Source organism: Hakea prostrata, chromosome 6, assembly GCF_041222555.1.
Source record: "Hakea prostrata isolate BN-2017 chromosome 6, UWA_Hpros_2, whole genome shotgun sequence".
In the NCBI taxonomy this organism is placed as follows: domain Eukaryota; kingdom Viridiplantae; phylum Streptophyta; class Magnoliopsida; order Proteales; family Proteaceae; genus Hakea; species Hakea prostrata.
The window spans coordinates 9,970,005-9,986,328 of record NC_142605.1 but is presented as its reverse complement, the minus strand read 5'-3'; the positions used below and the strand labels follow the sequence as shown (position 1 = coordinate 9,986,328).

The 16,324-nt window shown below is 37.3% G+C and overlaps 1 protein-coding gene across 3 annotated transcripts in view; it reads right to left on the bottom strand.

The window, feature by feature from the left end:
- Positions 1–381: 381 nt before the first annotated feature.
- The window catches only part of LOC149012217 (putative pentatricopeptide repeat-containing protein At1g26500), a 17,858-nt gene continuing 1,915 nt past the window's right edge, over positions 382–16,324 (bottom strand). For 2 of the 3 annotated variants that reach the window (XM_089160211.1, XM_089160212.1), the window contains exon 2: positions 15,786–16,324. This exon is cut by the window's right edge and continues 1,409 nt beyond it. In XM_089160211.1, coding sequence (XP_089016337.1) covers positions 15,786–16,324 — 539 coding nt within the window. Of the gene's footprint in view, positions 940–1,694; positions 1,839–7,170; positions 7,277–7,499; positions 7,803–15,785 lie in introns of those variants that run through there. The other variant, XM_089160213.1, reaches the window with a different exon arrangement.

The following is a 16,324-nucleotide window of genomic DNA, read 5'->3' as shown; positions in this document are numbered from 1 at the left end:
AAGGTCTCTAAAACGCTCAATTAAATGGAGCCAAACTTATCTGTACAATGGGCTCGATGTTTCTCGCTTGTCAAGTACCCTGAGCACTGCAAGTCCACCAGAAGAACATACAAACGTGTTGGAACTGAACTTTTTGAGCCAAAACATTTGCGATTTCTGGAGTTGTCCCAACAGCTCCCAATGGGCAAAAACCATTGCCAATGCCCTGTTAAGTGCATCAATACACGTCAATGACTGATAAATTAGAAGCGCACAAAGATCTGCAATTGTTGGTGACTTAAATGTGAAGTTCTCACATGCCCCTAAAGGTAGACCATTGATGCATAAATATAAAACAAATGGTGAAAGCATCTCCATCTTTCTTTTCTTCTTTTTCTCTCTTTTACCAGGGGGGGGTGCAAAAGTGGTAGTCTAGTCGCATATGGAGGCAACGGAAGAGACCTTAGCCATAGTCACTATGTCAAGAAGTAAATTAAGCTTCAAATCTCAGATCCACTGCAACACTATGCTTCAAATATAGCCAACTAGCTGATAGTTGTAGACTTGTAGTCGATGGGGGAAGACAAAAATGGTGCTCAATAATGAATATATGCATTTCAAATGAGATGAAGTATACTTAAAGTTGACAAAACTGAACAGTGAGGCTCTATGGACTAAAAAATCCTCTGTATGTAGCCATCAATTTGATAGATCTTTTGCTTCCTCTCCGACCAAGTCATCATATGTCACTGGTACACGTATCCTGTTCAGGACAGATACCCTTTTACCTTGAGAATCACTCTCTTCTGTTTCCTCACTTCGAATTTGTGGTGAATGCTGCAAGCTCTCTTTTGAGACCCGGTTACTGGTACCATCACAAGAATCATCTGCAATTTTCTGAGGAGGCCCCTCTTTGTTCTGCTGTGGCAATTGTTTTACTCTTTGCTGCCTGAACTGCTTCTGCAATGCCATGCCACACAAATTCAGAGATTATCAGTAGTCTTGCTTTTATAGGTAGGCAGCCCAAACTAACTACATCCACCACTCAAGCACACCCAAACACACTGAAGGGCGGGGGAGGGGATTTTTGTTGTTTTATTATTATTATTATGGTGTTGTCAATTAAACCCAAAGCACTACAAATCAGCAGGAACAACAAAAGAGACAAAAGGATCAGTTAGTGTTACCATGAAGTAGCAAATTTGGAATGTTAGGGCAATGGTTTACAACAGGGACAAGCTCATGCATCAGAATTTTGGCATGTCCAGACGGTCCAGTCTGTCTGAATCTTCTTCTTCTTCTTTATCTTCCTCTTTTTTTTTTTTTTTTTTTTTTTTTTTTTTTTTTTTTTTTGGGGGGGGGGGTGGTTAAATGTCTGAATCTTCTGAACTGTCACCTAGTCCTAGTGGACGGTTAATAGAAGTGCCAGACAAAGGAAGGGAACTTAGTTCCAATAACATTCTCACTATGATGTGCGTGTGTGTGTGCATGCATGCTGTGAGAGAGAGAGAGAGAGAGAGAGAGAGAGAGAGAGAGAGAGACGGCGCAAGTCCAATAGCATGGCTCCAACCACTGCAGGATTTAGAAGGGGCAAATGTACACAACCTTAACCCTGCTTCACAGGCAAACCTTTTCCAAGTTTTGAACCCAGTCAGATGGTTGCAATGGTATAACCTAAACATTGCACTAAGGTTCTCACATGAGAGAGAGATCACCTCAAATTCCTTGCCTTTCATCATTATCTCTTTGTAAGCCTTTGGTTCTCGTGCTTTCAAAATGCTCCATAATATGCCACCCCCTGTACGAAAGCGTCTACCATCAGTTGTCATCTGACCTCCACATGCCTGAATTGCATCCACCTGTAATTTCAAAAAGCCAAAAGAAATTAAAACCACAAACAAATTACATGTTATTTAAACAACCACCAATGAAAATCCACATTCTTGTAACCCAAGCATACCAAACCATATGGCAGTTTGAATTGTGTATAGACCATGAAGAAGGAAGCAATTAAATAAACTTAGTTGAGCCCATCTGACCCTCATCCCAAATGAAAAAGGTCAGCTAACTCCATCCTGTTTCACTGTACAACTCCCATAAAAATCAATAGCAATACTAAGATCTTCAGAAAAAATCAATCAGCCTGAAATCTGCCACATTGCATGTCACATAGGGCCAAAATTTTTGGGCGGGTAGATCCCTAGGCTAAGGCCAGTCCCAGGCCATTATTGGGCTTGTATATGGGCTATAATTTGACTTAATCAGGCTATGAACATGTTTGATTCTAAATGGACATTCAATGGAGTAATCTTTTGCATTTAACATCCTAATCCCTTGCAGGAGGAAATATTGAAATATGGTCCCTAAAGTTTGGGACGGTTCTAACGGTCAGACTGATTTAGACCCAAGTTTGAAATTTGGGTTTCCTATGGAGTATGAAAATATAGAAAGGGAGGAACAAAAGGAAGTTTACAAGAACCTTGGGGATGGGTTGATTGAACTTACTACTTACTTGAAGAACAAGTGGAATGCTCGAAGAAGAACTTCATCTTGTAGGAATTTCCAGCAATAAGATGGAGAAGAAATCACATAGGAAAATAGAGAGAGTGGGAAAGAGGGGGGGGGGGGGGGGGGGGAGGATGGTCACACAACCACCCTAAGCCACTGTACATTGCTGGCAGAAATAAATAGAACTCAAATTTCAATTCATCGATGGTCACAAAACCACCCTAAGCCGTTGTACATTGCTGACAGCAGTGCTCAAAATTCAAATCATCGCTCAGTTGAGTGTTTACATCAATATTTATGGCCAAATAGCTTAACATAGTTTCAAAATCTAACTAGGCCTCAAAATTAGAAACTAAAACCAAACTAGTCCTAAAATAAAAAGGAAAGGCCTAACTTGATTTTTCTATCAAAATCAATTTCAATTATTTTTGTGGTGGTTTTTAAAACATACGTGCTTCTTAACATGTATAAGAAAGGTTAAATCAATAAATTTGTAATGTTTTATAATTTTCTCTTGGTTTTACGAGCACCAACGCCAACGTGAGGAGCCGCGCATCATAGAGAAATCGCAGAGAGGAGAACCCTTGAATGCTTGACACAGATCAACTGACCAATTCCATGACCAAATTAATTCTATTCTCTCTTCTTTCTTCCTTCAATTTTTCCTTTACTTTATGTGAGAACAAGGAAGCCTTTGAGTTACAGAACTAATACAGAGATAGCACTGGCAAAGGTAGGGTTTCAAAAATCAACTCTTGATTGTGTCTTTTTGAGGAAGCTTGGCAATTTAATTCAGCACTTCAGGTAAACTTATCAACCTCTTTGGCAGAGTTTATGAAGGAGCAGCTGAGAAGGAATGAATGGGGTGAGAATGACATGAAAGCAGAAATTGATAGGGGAAACAAGAGGGACTGATAGAGTAAATCCTTCTATTTCATTATGCATTCCCTTCCCAAACCGGAAGCTATTGCTAAACTTTCTGATGTAAACCAAGGAAGAAGGGATCTATGAAATTTCAGAATTTCCCTATTTTGGATAAATCCAGGGTTTGGGTTGGAATAGGGTAATTTTGGTAAGCTCTCCTCCTTCAACTCACAGCAGTACAATACAGTCCCCTTCTACCATTGCCGCACTTCGCCAGCCCCTCCCCTTCCATCATGGGCCTAGTCCACCCCCTCTCCTCCATTGCAGCCCATCCCTACCCCCACAGCTCCTCCCTCCCCTCTTCCCCTTCTCACTTGCGGCAACAGAATTCCCCCTTACCCTTTCTTTTTCTGCGATACCCCCTCTTCCCTTTTTTTTCTTCTAATTTTCAAATTTTCTGGTTCTTGGTTCTTGCAGCAAAACGAAACAGAAAAGAAAAAGAAAGATAAGAAAGAAAGAGAAAAGAAGAAAAGAAAAGAAAGAAGATCAAGAAAATGCAAGAATTGCCCCAACCCCCTTCTTACCCTAGCTGCAAGACCCATTTCCCTCCTTTACCACAAGGTTCCCCAACCCCTTTTTCACCTACTGCAGGCTTTCTGGCTCGCCCAGTGTAAGTCTGAATCTTCCTTGGGTTTCACCAAATTGTCTGACTAAACTCTTCTCCTTCCCCATTCCCCTTTGAGCATATACCACCCTACCTTTATTGATCCAAATTATCCCATTCCCCTCCTATCAACCCTAATAATCCATTCCATAGGGTCTTGGGATATTCCCACGACCCAATATACATAAATAATTGTCCTTTTCTCCCACTCAAGCCATCCCATAGGATATCCCATATTTTTAAATATCTCAAACATACCCAAAACCAACCCATTTAGCTTTGTTAACCAAGTATTAAACAAGATTATTCTCCAAACCATTCCTTAAATAGCCCTAACTTCATTGAGAGCTCAATTATTTCCTGGTTCTTATTAAGAGGATCCTGGAAGATCTAACCTAGACCCTAGGTTACATCAAATTTTTATCAATTAAAATTTTACTTTATTTTTTTGTAAGGCAGTTGTGTTCCATTAGTCAGTCTTGGCGCATTTTTCTTAGATTATTTTTCCAGTGTGATTCATCTGATTTTCATGTGTTGTCTCCTCTAAGATGTTGGGAAAGCAAAATCACCTACTTATGTTTCTATGCAAAATGAATCCTTAGCTCAATATGGCAGAGCACTTGGAATTATTCAGGGAATGTTGGTTTAAATCCAACATGATTCATACATTGTTCTAGCATGTGGTTTAAGTTGAATACTTTAAAAAGTGTTTGAACTATTGTATATTATGGGATCTGGTTGTTCTATTGTTGCTGGTCAAGTTTTAAAAACTTTAGCAACATAGAAAGGAATAGAGGAAAGCATATGAGGTGGAGACACAAATTCATGATTCCCTAGAAATATGATTCCAATGTTGAAACAGTGCTCCTAGCATAGAAACGTTATCAATGCATGCTAGTTTATGAAATAGAATTTTGAAAGACTATTATGAAGCATACAAGTTTTAAAATTAAAAAGAAAATCATTTCTGCACTCTGCAGAAAGATATGACAAACACATTTTTTAGTCGTTTCTTTTGTTTTTACTTATTGATTACCAAACACTTTTTGCATTTTGATCAGAAATCATTTTTAACACTGATTTTTGAAAAATAGGTAAAAATAAAAAATGAAAACCACGCCAGAGAGAGCCTTTTTGACCAAGCAAGCCTAACAGTGAATAGCGTTTACAAGAAATAAATTGACTTTGAATAATAGACTGAAAGAAAACCTAAATGACCTCAAAAAAAATAATGACTTTAGCCAAGGAGCTTTACCTGGGCTTCTAAGGGCAGGACAACAAGTCCAAGGGCTTTAATTAACGGCTGGATCTCCTTAACAAGATTAGTTTACAATTTCTATTTGAAAGCCTTTAGGTCCAAGAATCCTCCTATAACCTCAGCCTTTAGGACTGAGAGTCCTCTTCTAACTTTCATACAAACCCCATAGAGGGCTAATACAAGGTTCCAGTTGATTATCTAATTGTTTGCCAACTGCTCTAGTGCTCTTGCACGGGATCAGCCCAGGTAATTCCACATAGCTGCTGCCTAGGTGGGGAAGCCCTAGGAGAAGCCATAAGGCAAATAGGTGAAGACCTTCTCTTTCAACTGACTGTTGAATCAGCCCTCAACAGCACCAATCTTCAACCATTGACCCAGGTACAGTACAAAAACCCCTGCCCCCTTCTTTCCATTTAATTTTCCTTGTTTCATAGTACAAGAAACCCCATCAGAGCACCACCTTCATCTCCACAGACCTTAGAGTTCCACTATCATAATTCTCTCATAGTTGGTGTACATATATTCCCCTACATAAACCTGACTTTCAATCCCTGTATCAGCCAAACCTGAAAATCCTACCCTTGATTCTTGAGATTCTTGGTCAGAAACCCCAAATCTTGGGACTGAAAATCAAGATTTTTCATGATTTTCAAGCCACCCAGCTAGATCCTTCGAACTTGGAGGATATTGTCCAGCCAATAAACTCTAAATTTGACCCAAGTTTCACCCAGCTCTAAATTCATTTCACCAGATGCACAGGCAATTAAGGATTCTCCGTATTTCATCCCATCAAGAATTTACCTATTCCTCTTGAAACCTCACCTAATCTCATTAATAAAGAACCAGAACCTACTTCTGAGATCACCTGTTCTCAATACATTATCAACTTGATGATCATAATAAACATCCCACCATGATCTATATCACCCTAATTGAACATATGTTGGACTAGTAAAACTGTTGCTGGAGCTATTTCTGACTGACCTCTTGGCTGTTCAGATTTCATTCAATTGAGGCTACATCAGTGAGTATATATTTATGGATTTAAACAAATATATGAAGAAAAATTCCTATGTCAGTGGTGTAGCTCAGGCCCGGCCCTTTATAGATATCACCAAATACATGCTTCACCACCAAATCTACTCCACCGCTTCAACCTTGTGAAATGAACACAACTGGATTAAACTAACATATGAGAAGAAAATTCATAGATGCTAACAGAATAGCTTTGGGCAATCCTTTACAGATACCATCAAATCAAATTCACCACTTCACCTTAAGTCATGCAATAACTGGTGCAATACAAATTAGTTTTTTCCTTTGCATACATCCATGTATTTAGACAAATCCAGATTTTGACATCCCAACTTGACTGGTCAAACTGGTGATCCAGACTCCAGAAACATTTAGTCATTATGAGTGGGTGTGGCCAGTTTTCAGGATACACAAAAGAGAAGTATACAGCAGCTAGCAAACTAAATGGATAAACTGTTAGACTCATACCGTCAGTTAGAAAACCAAGGCAGTTGCAGATTCTCCCTCAAAAGAAGAAGAAGAAGAAGAAGAAGAAGAGAGAAGGGAAAAAAAGAAAAAAAAGGGTTCCATTGCAATAATCACAAAATCACTCATTGCATAAATGCTGATAAGCATCTTGTAAGAAAATTAAGGGACATTCAACTAGTCTCAACTCTCAACTAGCATCGCCCTAAACCATTAGTTCCAAGAGACACTGATTTTGAAATTCACAACATATTAAGATGTAGAAAAAGATTACTGACTTTCTTATGAAAAAAGTGTCTAGAACAATAATACCCTCAAGTCAGTAATGAGTATCTATTGATCAGTTGACCACCTCTTATACATTAACATATTATAAAAATGGATCTAGATTGCATACCTCTTTGACAAGATCACTTAATGCACCAATTCCAAGGCAACCAACAGCATTCCAAACTAAGTATGATTTCTTTTCCTTCAAACGTCTACATGTGTCAATCACAAACCTGCAAAAAGGTATAATATTCAACAGAAATAATCAAAACCTCAAAATCATGAATAGCTTTCTAATTTGGCCTGCGTTGGTACATCTATGATGTATAGATTTATATCTTATGTTCAGTGAGCAATGTTAGAAAATATAGCCATAGATATAATGATGATCACATAATTGCATGAATGCCATTAGGGATTGGAAATCATATAAATCAGAAATTTAGTAACACTTGCCTGTTTATGTCTGTGATGCTAGACGTTGAGATGCCCCTTTTCTTATTCTTCTTCTTCTTCTTATTTCTCTTCTCCTTCCCCTTCCACCTGCGGTTTCCATCAAGTGAGTCTTGAAGAGCCATTTTATCATCTTCTCCACTAGCTTCTATTGGTTCAATGTTCTTATCATGCTCCACACACTCACCTTCTTCTACATCAACCATACCAACATCTTCCATGCTTACATCATCGTTAAGGGAATCTAAAATACTCTCTTCACCTTCCAAGAAAGCCATGGAGCTTATAGATATTTTGTGATTCTACCTGTAAAATGTACATCAGAAAAATAAAAAATAAAAATGATGAATTACAGGTATCAACAAAACTTTCTCATAAAATCCTCATAAATTAAATGCCCAGATAAAATTACTGTTAAATTGAAAAGCAAAACAAGGGACAAAAAATCGATGCCCAAATAGAAAAATCACACTAGACGAATGACCATAACGAAAAGAAAAAAAATTAGTTTAGGGTAATGATTTTACAAAACATGCTTTGATTATGGGATTAAAACAAAAGAGAATGCTGCTTCATTTGAAATCCATCAATACCCTAAACTTCAAAACAAGATTGAATTATAAACAAAAACAGTGAAAATGAAGAACAGAGATGAAAATCCAGAGGCAATATTCATGAAAATGAATCCTACAGAAGAAGCATCGTTTGTGGAAAAACATGTAAACCCTTGAAGACCAAAATCGGAGAAACAATTCGCTTCACTTACAACGAAAAAGAAATAGAACTCCGATGTGCCAGTGAATAAGCAGGTAAGCGATAGAACATCAAATCATCCTGTTGGTCTCTCCATGATAAAAGCTTTGTGCCAGTGCCACAACTCTCTTTAAGCAGTTTCACTGAAGTTGTGCTTTGGGATCTCGTGGGGTTTTGGCGGTTTCGGTTTGGGAAGAAAATTGGATCCGTTTGGTTGCAAGGTTTTGGAATATAAAAAGGGTTGTAATGAGTATATCCAAATTCCTAAAAAAATATGGAAAAGTTAAGTGTTTGGTTACGAGGAAATTAGGCAACTTTATGCGCCTAAATGATCTGATGTATCCGAATGGAATCTATGAGAGATAGATTCCACGTGATAGATTCCGTTTGAATGTCTCACATATATCCACGTGATATATTTACCATTGCCAATAGTAGGATAATCTAGTGGTTAACAACTCAAACTCACATGGGGAGGTCTTGGGTTCACACCCATCCTCCGGCGGCATATATTAGTAATATCCCCCAACCCCATAATATCAACTCGCCAGCTCCAAAAAAAAACACAAACTAACCAAAGACAAGGATTTCCGTGAATAATATGTTTGGTAGAAAATTCATTTATTAAGAACCAATCGAAGCCACCAAAGAAACATAAGTGAGCCAAATTCATAATATATATTTTGGTTCACATTATACCTGTATTCATTTTGTATATTCTGATTTGTGAGAATGTTGCTTAAAGAAATTAGAAGTGGAGACTAGGAAGGGGTTTGGTTTGCCTAGGGAGGAAACACCTCTCAGTGTGACTACCATAGGAACTAGTTGGGTTGTAGGTAAGGGTGATAACCCTTTATCACCCTCAGTATCTAAATTTGAAAGTTCCAATAGCAAGGGTAGATATTGAGAAATTTGATGGAACTAGAAACTTTGGGATTTGGAAGAGAAAGAAAAGAGCCCTGATGGCCCAACACGATTATTGAGGGCTATAGATGATCCTGATGCTTACTTTGAAAGTACATACCCTACATTGAGGACTGGGTTAATGTAGAATGCAAGTGGTTGCATGCTTTGAAGGTGTTATTAGGTGCCTTGGGGAGGAAGATAATACCCCTATCAATGCATGGACAAAGCTTGAACAAATTAATCAGAAAAATATTTTAGGTAATAGGATCAATTTGAAGGAAATATTAAATGGCTTCAAAATAGATCTTGCTATCAATCTAGACATGTTTAAGAAATTAGTTAAAGATTTGGCTAGCACTGGGAGAAAAAGTAAATTAGATGATTAAGATTTGTCTATTATATTGTTGAATTCCCTTCACAATGATTATCTTGTTATTAAGAATTCAACAAAATAATATTATGTTTATCAAAATATGACCCTTGACCATTGTATTGAGGTTCTCAAGAATAGAGAGTTAGAGTTGTCGGCTTTTGAAAAGGCCAAGGGAAGTGGGGAGAACCAATTTGTGAAGGAAAATTGCCCTAACAAACAAGGTAAACCCAAAGGGAAAGGCAAGGGGAATGACAATCATACTAATAACAATAAGAACAACAGTAAGATAATAAATCTGACTCTAGCACCAAGAGAATTTTCTTTTGTAAGAAAGTGGGTCACTTTAAAAGAAATTGTCATGCATATAAAAGAAACTTAAGAAGAAAAAAAATGAGACATCAAATTCTAATATGCCCTCCACTAATAATGGCAAAGCCAATGTGTATGAAGATATTTGTGAGGTATTCAAAAATTCTGATAGCGATAAGCATGATGATTGGATCATTAATTATGGTTTTATTTACCATAGCTGCCCTCATTTACATTGGTTTACATACTTGACTGAACCAGATAATGTTAAAAGTTATGATGGATAACAATGATGTGTGTGATGTGGTTGGCATTTGTACTATTAAATTGCTCGCCCACACTAATTTTGTTTTCACACTGCATGATGTTAGATACATTCTTGATTTAAAGAGAAATTTAATTTCCATAAACAGTGTTGATAGTACTGGTTTTGATACAAGTATATCTAGAGGTGTTCTTACAATTTCTAAAGGTTCACACGCATGTTTGAAAGGTACAGTCTAGTTTGTACTTGTTAGATGATAGTACTTATCTTGATGATGTCTCTAGTACTTGTTGCTTGTCAAGTTGAGTCTACATGTACTAGTGTGTGGAACTCTAGGTTGGGGCACATTAGTAACAGAGGAATGCAAGCTTTAAAGAAATAATGTTTTTTTTTTGGCAAGGATAAGGTTGAAAATTTGGAGTTCTGTGAGTATTGTGTTCTTGGTAGACCTGTAAATAGATAGCCGAAATCTACCTCCAAATACTCATTTATATTCGTTTAAGGGTATTTGTATCCGTCTGCTAAGCAACCGGATTCGGATTCGGATAATTGCTTATCGGATCGAATAGTAGAGTAAAGTATTCAACATTTTTTTTCTCTGAAAAGGGATGATAATCGGATTCGGATACCGGTAATAGGTAATTGGATAATCGAAAATCGAAAATTATCCGGTTAAAGTACAAGTATTAAACACTTTTCTCTAAAAAAGGGCTAATAATTGCATTCGGAAACCGGCAATCAATAGTCGGAAATTGGAAATTGGAAATAAAAAATTTAAAAAATTACATCACCAATCAATAATCAGATAGTTTATCGGATCAGATTATTATCGAATATTCGATAAAGTTTCGGATTCGAATTCGGATGCCTTCTCTAAATTTCTACCGGATTCATATTTGGATAGCAATTTTGCTAATAGGATTCGGATTTGGATACTGGTGTATCCGAATACCTTTACCTTATTTCGATCTACCTTCCGCATACGTTTGTAGAGTATATTTTCGCTATACTCTATAGTTGTCTTTTGATTTGGTATCTTGTTATTCCGCACTCTGATGTTCTTTGTGATCCTTCTGAGATCCTTTCTTGATTTTTATTATTAAGTTACTTGAAAACTATGATTTGTTCTTGCTTTTGATTATATTATTGTACTAAGTGGATATGATCGTTCCTAAACTGGATCTGTTGGGCTGTGGATCACTCCCCCGGATAATCCAGATAGGGTACCCCCTGGGTGGATTTGACAATATCCTTCATGAACAAAGTGACCAGGTAAGTTTTTAAACACAAGTCATTTATTATCAGTACCTCTCAAATATCTCAAGAGCCACTTGGGAGTAAGCTAGTTTTCCTTATCAGGATTGGACATAAACGTACTAAGCACACTCATAGTATGAGTGATTTCAAGTCTAGTACATATCATAAGATACATAAGAGACCCCAAAAGACTAGAGTAAGGGACCTTAGACATTTCATCTTTTCAAATCTAGTCTTAAGACAATGATCGTTTGAAAGTTTAAAGAATGCAGCCAAAGGAACCTTAAAAGATTTACAATTCATAATATTAAACTTCTCAATGAGCTTAAGCAAGTAAGACCTTTGACAAACATACACAGTCCCCTCCCCCTCATTTCGATAAATCTCAATCCCTAACACTTTCTTGGCTGGTCCAAGCTCTTTCATCTCAAATTCAGATTTCAATTTACATTTAATTTTTTGAATAAGACTATAATCAATACATGCAATCAAGATATCATCCACATAAAGTAGCAGATATAAAACAATAGAGTCTGAATAAGAAAATAGATGCAACTGTCATAAACACTTCTTTTAAAACGAATGCTTAACACAAATGAGTCAAATATTTTATTCCATTGTCTTGGGGCTTGTTTAAGTCCATATAGGGATTTCTTTAGCAAGCAAGCTTTAATTTCACCACCGACTGCTAAGATGCCTAAAGGGAGCTGCATATATATCATATCTTCCAAACTGCTGTAAAGAAATGCAGTTTTAACATCCATTTGCTCTATTGTCATTTGTGCTTAAGACACTAAGGAAAGCAACACCCTTATAGTTTTATACTTAGCAACTAGGGGATAGATCTCATTATAATCCACCTTGTCCTTTTAGACAAAACCTTAGCAACAAGTCTAGCCTTATATCTCTTGGAGTTGTTCACCCCCATCATCTTTAATTTTGAAGATCTACTTACAAGGTAATAGCTTAAGGTCTTTAGGTCTATCAACTAGTTGCCAAACTTGATTTTAATTCAATGATTCTAAATCCTCATTTATGGCTGAATATAGAAATCCTTATACTTAGAATCTAAGGCCTCCTCATAGGAACTAGGTTCACCAGACCCCAATTGAGAAGCTGAATCATCAGCTTCAAGGCCACAATTAGCTAAAAACCACTTAGGTAGTTTAACCTCTCTCCTCACTCTATCCCTTGCTAGCTGGTAGCTACTCAAGTCTGGAACCCCACCCACATCACTAGTAGAAGTCACAGAAAAGAGCAAAGGTCCACTAACAATGTCAAGCTCCACAACCTCAGGCTCTTTATCACTAGAGCTGGGTTGAGGGGAAGTCATGGGTGCTACAGGTTCATGACCATCAATAGTCTAAACAGAATCCAAAGGAATACCAACCTGCTCTAAGTCAAACTAAGTGAAATCAGTCAATCATTGGTCTAGAGGATCAAGATTGGTATTGTCAATAGACATGCAAGGGAATACACTCTCTCTAAATAGAACATCCCTATTCACAAAAGTCTTCACCCCAGATATCAATCTATCCTATAATTTATAACCTTTAACTCCCTCAGGGTAACCCAGAATATACACTTCTTATTCCTAGACTCTAACTTGCCAATGTTTTAATGAGCAAAGGCCTCACAACCAAACACCCTATGGTTATCCAACTTGGGGGGCTTCCCCCGCCACGTCTCCTCAATCAAAAGGACTAATAAGATCTGGATACAGAGAAAGATCATTGAGACTTGGAAATTGGGACAATTTCTTAAATTGCAATTTATTTTTCTGATCTAGTACCTCTAAGGCAATTTTTCCTATAAAATTTTGATGCCATCTTTGTTGGAGGCTTGGTTAAGGTGGGGAAGCTTTTAGAAGCTACCAAGTTTGTGGAAAGGATGATGGGTGGTGGAATTGAGGTGCCTAGGTTCAATTACAATATGTTTTTGCACTGTTTTTCAAATGAGGAAGGTGTTGTAACGTTTGAGGAAGTGGGCAAGAGATTAAGGGAGGTGGGATTAGTTGATCTTGCAGACATATTTGTGAGCTATGGGGGAAGGACGGCTACTAGAGATAGGAGGAGAATACAAGTAGCACAACCATAAAAATAGCTCCTGAAAGTTCATCTGATTGTTGGAATTGAATGCTAGGACAGTGGCTTACATATAAAGGGATCTGGAGAAATGGAATTCCTTTAACTGGATCACAAAGAAATTTACCTGAGTCTTCTACATATCCTTTATCCATTCCTTGTGGACAGATGACTTCAAGCTAGGTAGACATGATGCAAAATCACATGTATTCTTCTAATTAGAACTACGAAAAAGAATCATTATACAGGTTGGAATCTCTGTTACAAATTAGTCCTTTTAAGCTCTTGATGGTTTTATTTCTATATTAAGAGACATAGAAATTTTGGAGTTCTCCCTCAGCTCACTTTCAGGAGTTACATAGTGAGTTTTGTTTCCTTTTTCATGCTTTGTTAGGGGTTTCCAGTATTGCCTATAATGATTTATCTTTGTGAGTTTTATAAATATTGTAAAGCTGCTAGCAGCCCCAATCTCCCCCTCCCCGGGGCAACGATTTTGAACTAATAGAAAACTGGCTTTCTTTCTAATGAGGAAGATGTAAACTCACACAAAAATCAAATCAAATCAAAAGAGATGAAGTTCAGTCAAGGATCTTGTCATTTCAACATATGACAATGATGAGGAAGTTGGAATTGAAATGAAATGGGGAAGATGTAAGAGTATAGATGATGATTTGATATCGTTTGATAGTGAACCTTTTTTTTTTGGCCAAAATTTGATAGTGAACTTGGGATTGGATCACTTCACTCACATGATATTAACACTCTAGTTTATGGTAGTACTTTGAATCAACTGCCCATTATCTCTAATACTTCTTTCACATATGATTCAGACACAAGAACCATTTGAAATCGAATAGTTGACATATCATTGAATCCCTGGCGACAGATCCTGAGAATGAACAATCTAGTAAAAAGTCCAGTAATGTTTATCATTTTCTTTGCCTATCAATAGAACTCTTCCTCTATTAGATTTAGTTCAGAAATCTGTCATATTTGCATAAGTTATCTTCCTGAAGTTGGAGTACCAAAAAATAGTAATGATATTGATCAGGGTTCTTACATTAAGTACACTGTCAAGCCATTTCATTTCTGCCTTTTATCTTGAATATAAAACCCATCTGAGAATACCAGTGCAGTCATTCAATTCGTGTCAAATTATAATACTAAAATATGGTTCTAGGCCACCAAAGGAAAATTTTCAGAAACCAACCAAAAGAACTGCTAACTTTAAAAAGTACCCAGATTTTAGGAGTTTGCTGATGTAAATGAATCAACATTTAGATTGAAGGCAATCTTAGATAGACATAGAGTTCTGTAAAGTTTTAATCAAATACCATGGGAAAACTGAAATACATGACTTGATGCTAACAACCAAAAGCACAACAGAATCTGAGATTTCAAATATAAAAATCAACACCAGTGAATCTGATCCTATTCCGATCAAAGGCCCACCCTGTAGGGTAAGTCAGAATCTCAGATTAAACGAACAATTGATTCTGATGCAGTGAGTGCACACAGAAATGGAATAATATAAGCAGGCTTGATATGGGAAAATGTAGTTCTCAGAAGATAAGTTATTGATCAGCCAAATATGTAATAACATTCACTAACTCGGGTCAAATTATTACCTAGAACAGCAACAAATTTCAGTCATAGCATCATGAAATTGAATCAGATAACCAAGAGTAGAAAAATGCTGCACAAGATGCTTACTTGAAATCTGATTGCAGGCAAAAAGAATATATGACAAAAAGGAAGGGCAATTTCAAAGTCCCCATCATACATGTCACTGAATCACAACGAACTTGGTAGAGAAAGAAAGCCAGTTTTCTATTAGTTCAAAATCGTTGCCCCGGGGAGGGGGAGATTGGGGCTGCTAGCAGCTTTACAATATTTATAAAACTCACAAAGATAAATCATTATAGGCAATACTGGAAACCTACCAACCGACAAGATCCACCCCCTAAGAAAGCATTAAAAAGGAAACAAAAACTATGTAACTCCTGAAAGTGAGCTGAGGGAGAACTCCAAAATTGCTATGTCTTTTAATATAGAAATGAAACCAGCAAGACCTTAAAAGGACTAATTTGTAACAGAGATTCCAACCTGAATAATGATTCTTTTTCGTAGTTCTAATTAGACGAATACATGTGATCTCTGCATCATGTCTACCTAGCTTGAAGTCATCTGTCCACAAGGAATGGATAAAGGATATGTAGAAGACTCAGGTAAATTTCTTTGTGATCCAGTTAAAGGAATTCCATTTCTCCAGATCCCTTTATATGTAAGCCACTGTCCTAGCATTCAATTCCAACAATCAGATGAACTTTCAGGAGCTATTTTCATGGTTCTGCTACTCGTATTCTCCTCCTATCTCTAGTAGCCATCCTTCCCCCATAGCTCACAAATATGTCTGCAAGATCAACTAATCCCACCTCCCTTAATCTCTTGCCCACTTCCTCAAACATTACAACACCTTCCTCATTTGAAAAACAGTGCAAAAACATATTGTAATTGAACCTAGGCACCTCAACTCCACCACCCATCATCCTTTCCACAAACTTGGTAGCTTCTAAAAGCTTCCCCACCTTAACCAAGCCTCCAACAAAGATGGCATCAAAATTGACAATAGGGTCAGGCCCCTTTCTTCCTCTCTTCCCTAGGTGTCCTTGCAATAGCATGATGTAAGTGTGCATAGTCGGCTCACACCCTCTTTTTATCATCTCCCTAAATACTTGAGTTGCATCAGTCGGCTTTTTCAGGTCCAGTAGCCCTTTAATCAAGCCATGGTAGATGCTTATATCTGGGTTTTCAATCTCACTTGCTATCTTATATGCTTCCCTGACTCTCCCTTTGGTTAAAAGCCCACAAATTAGTGCTG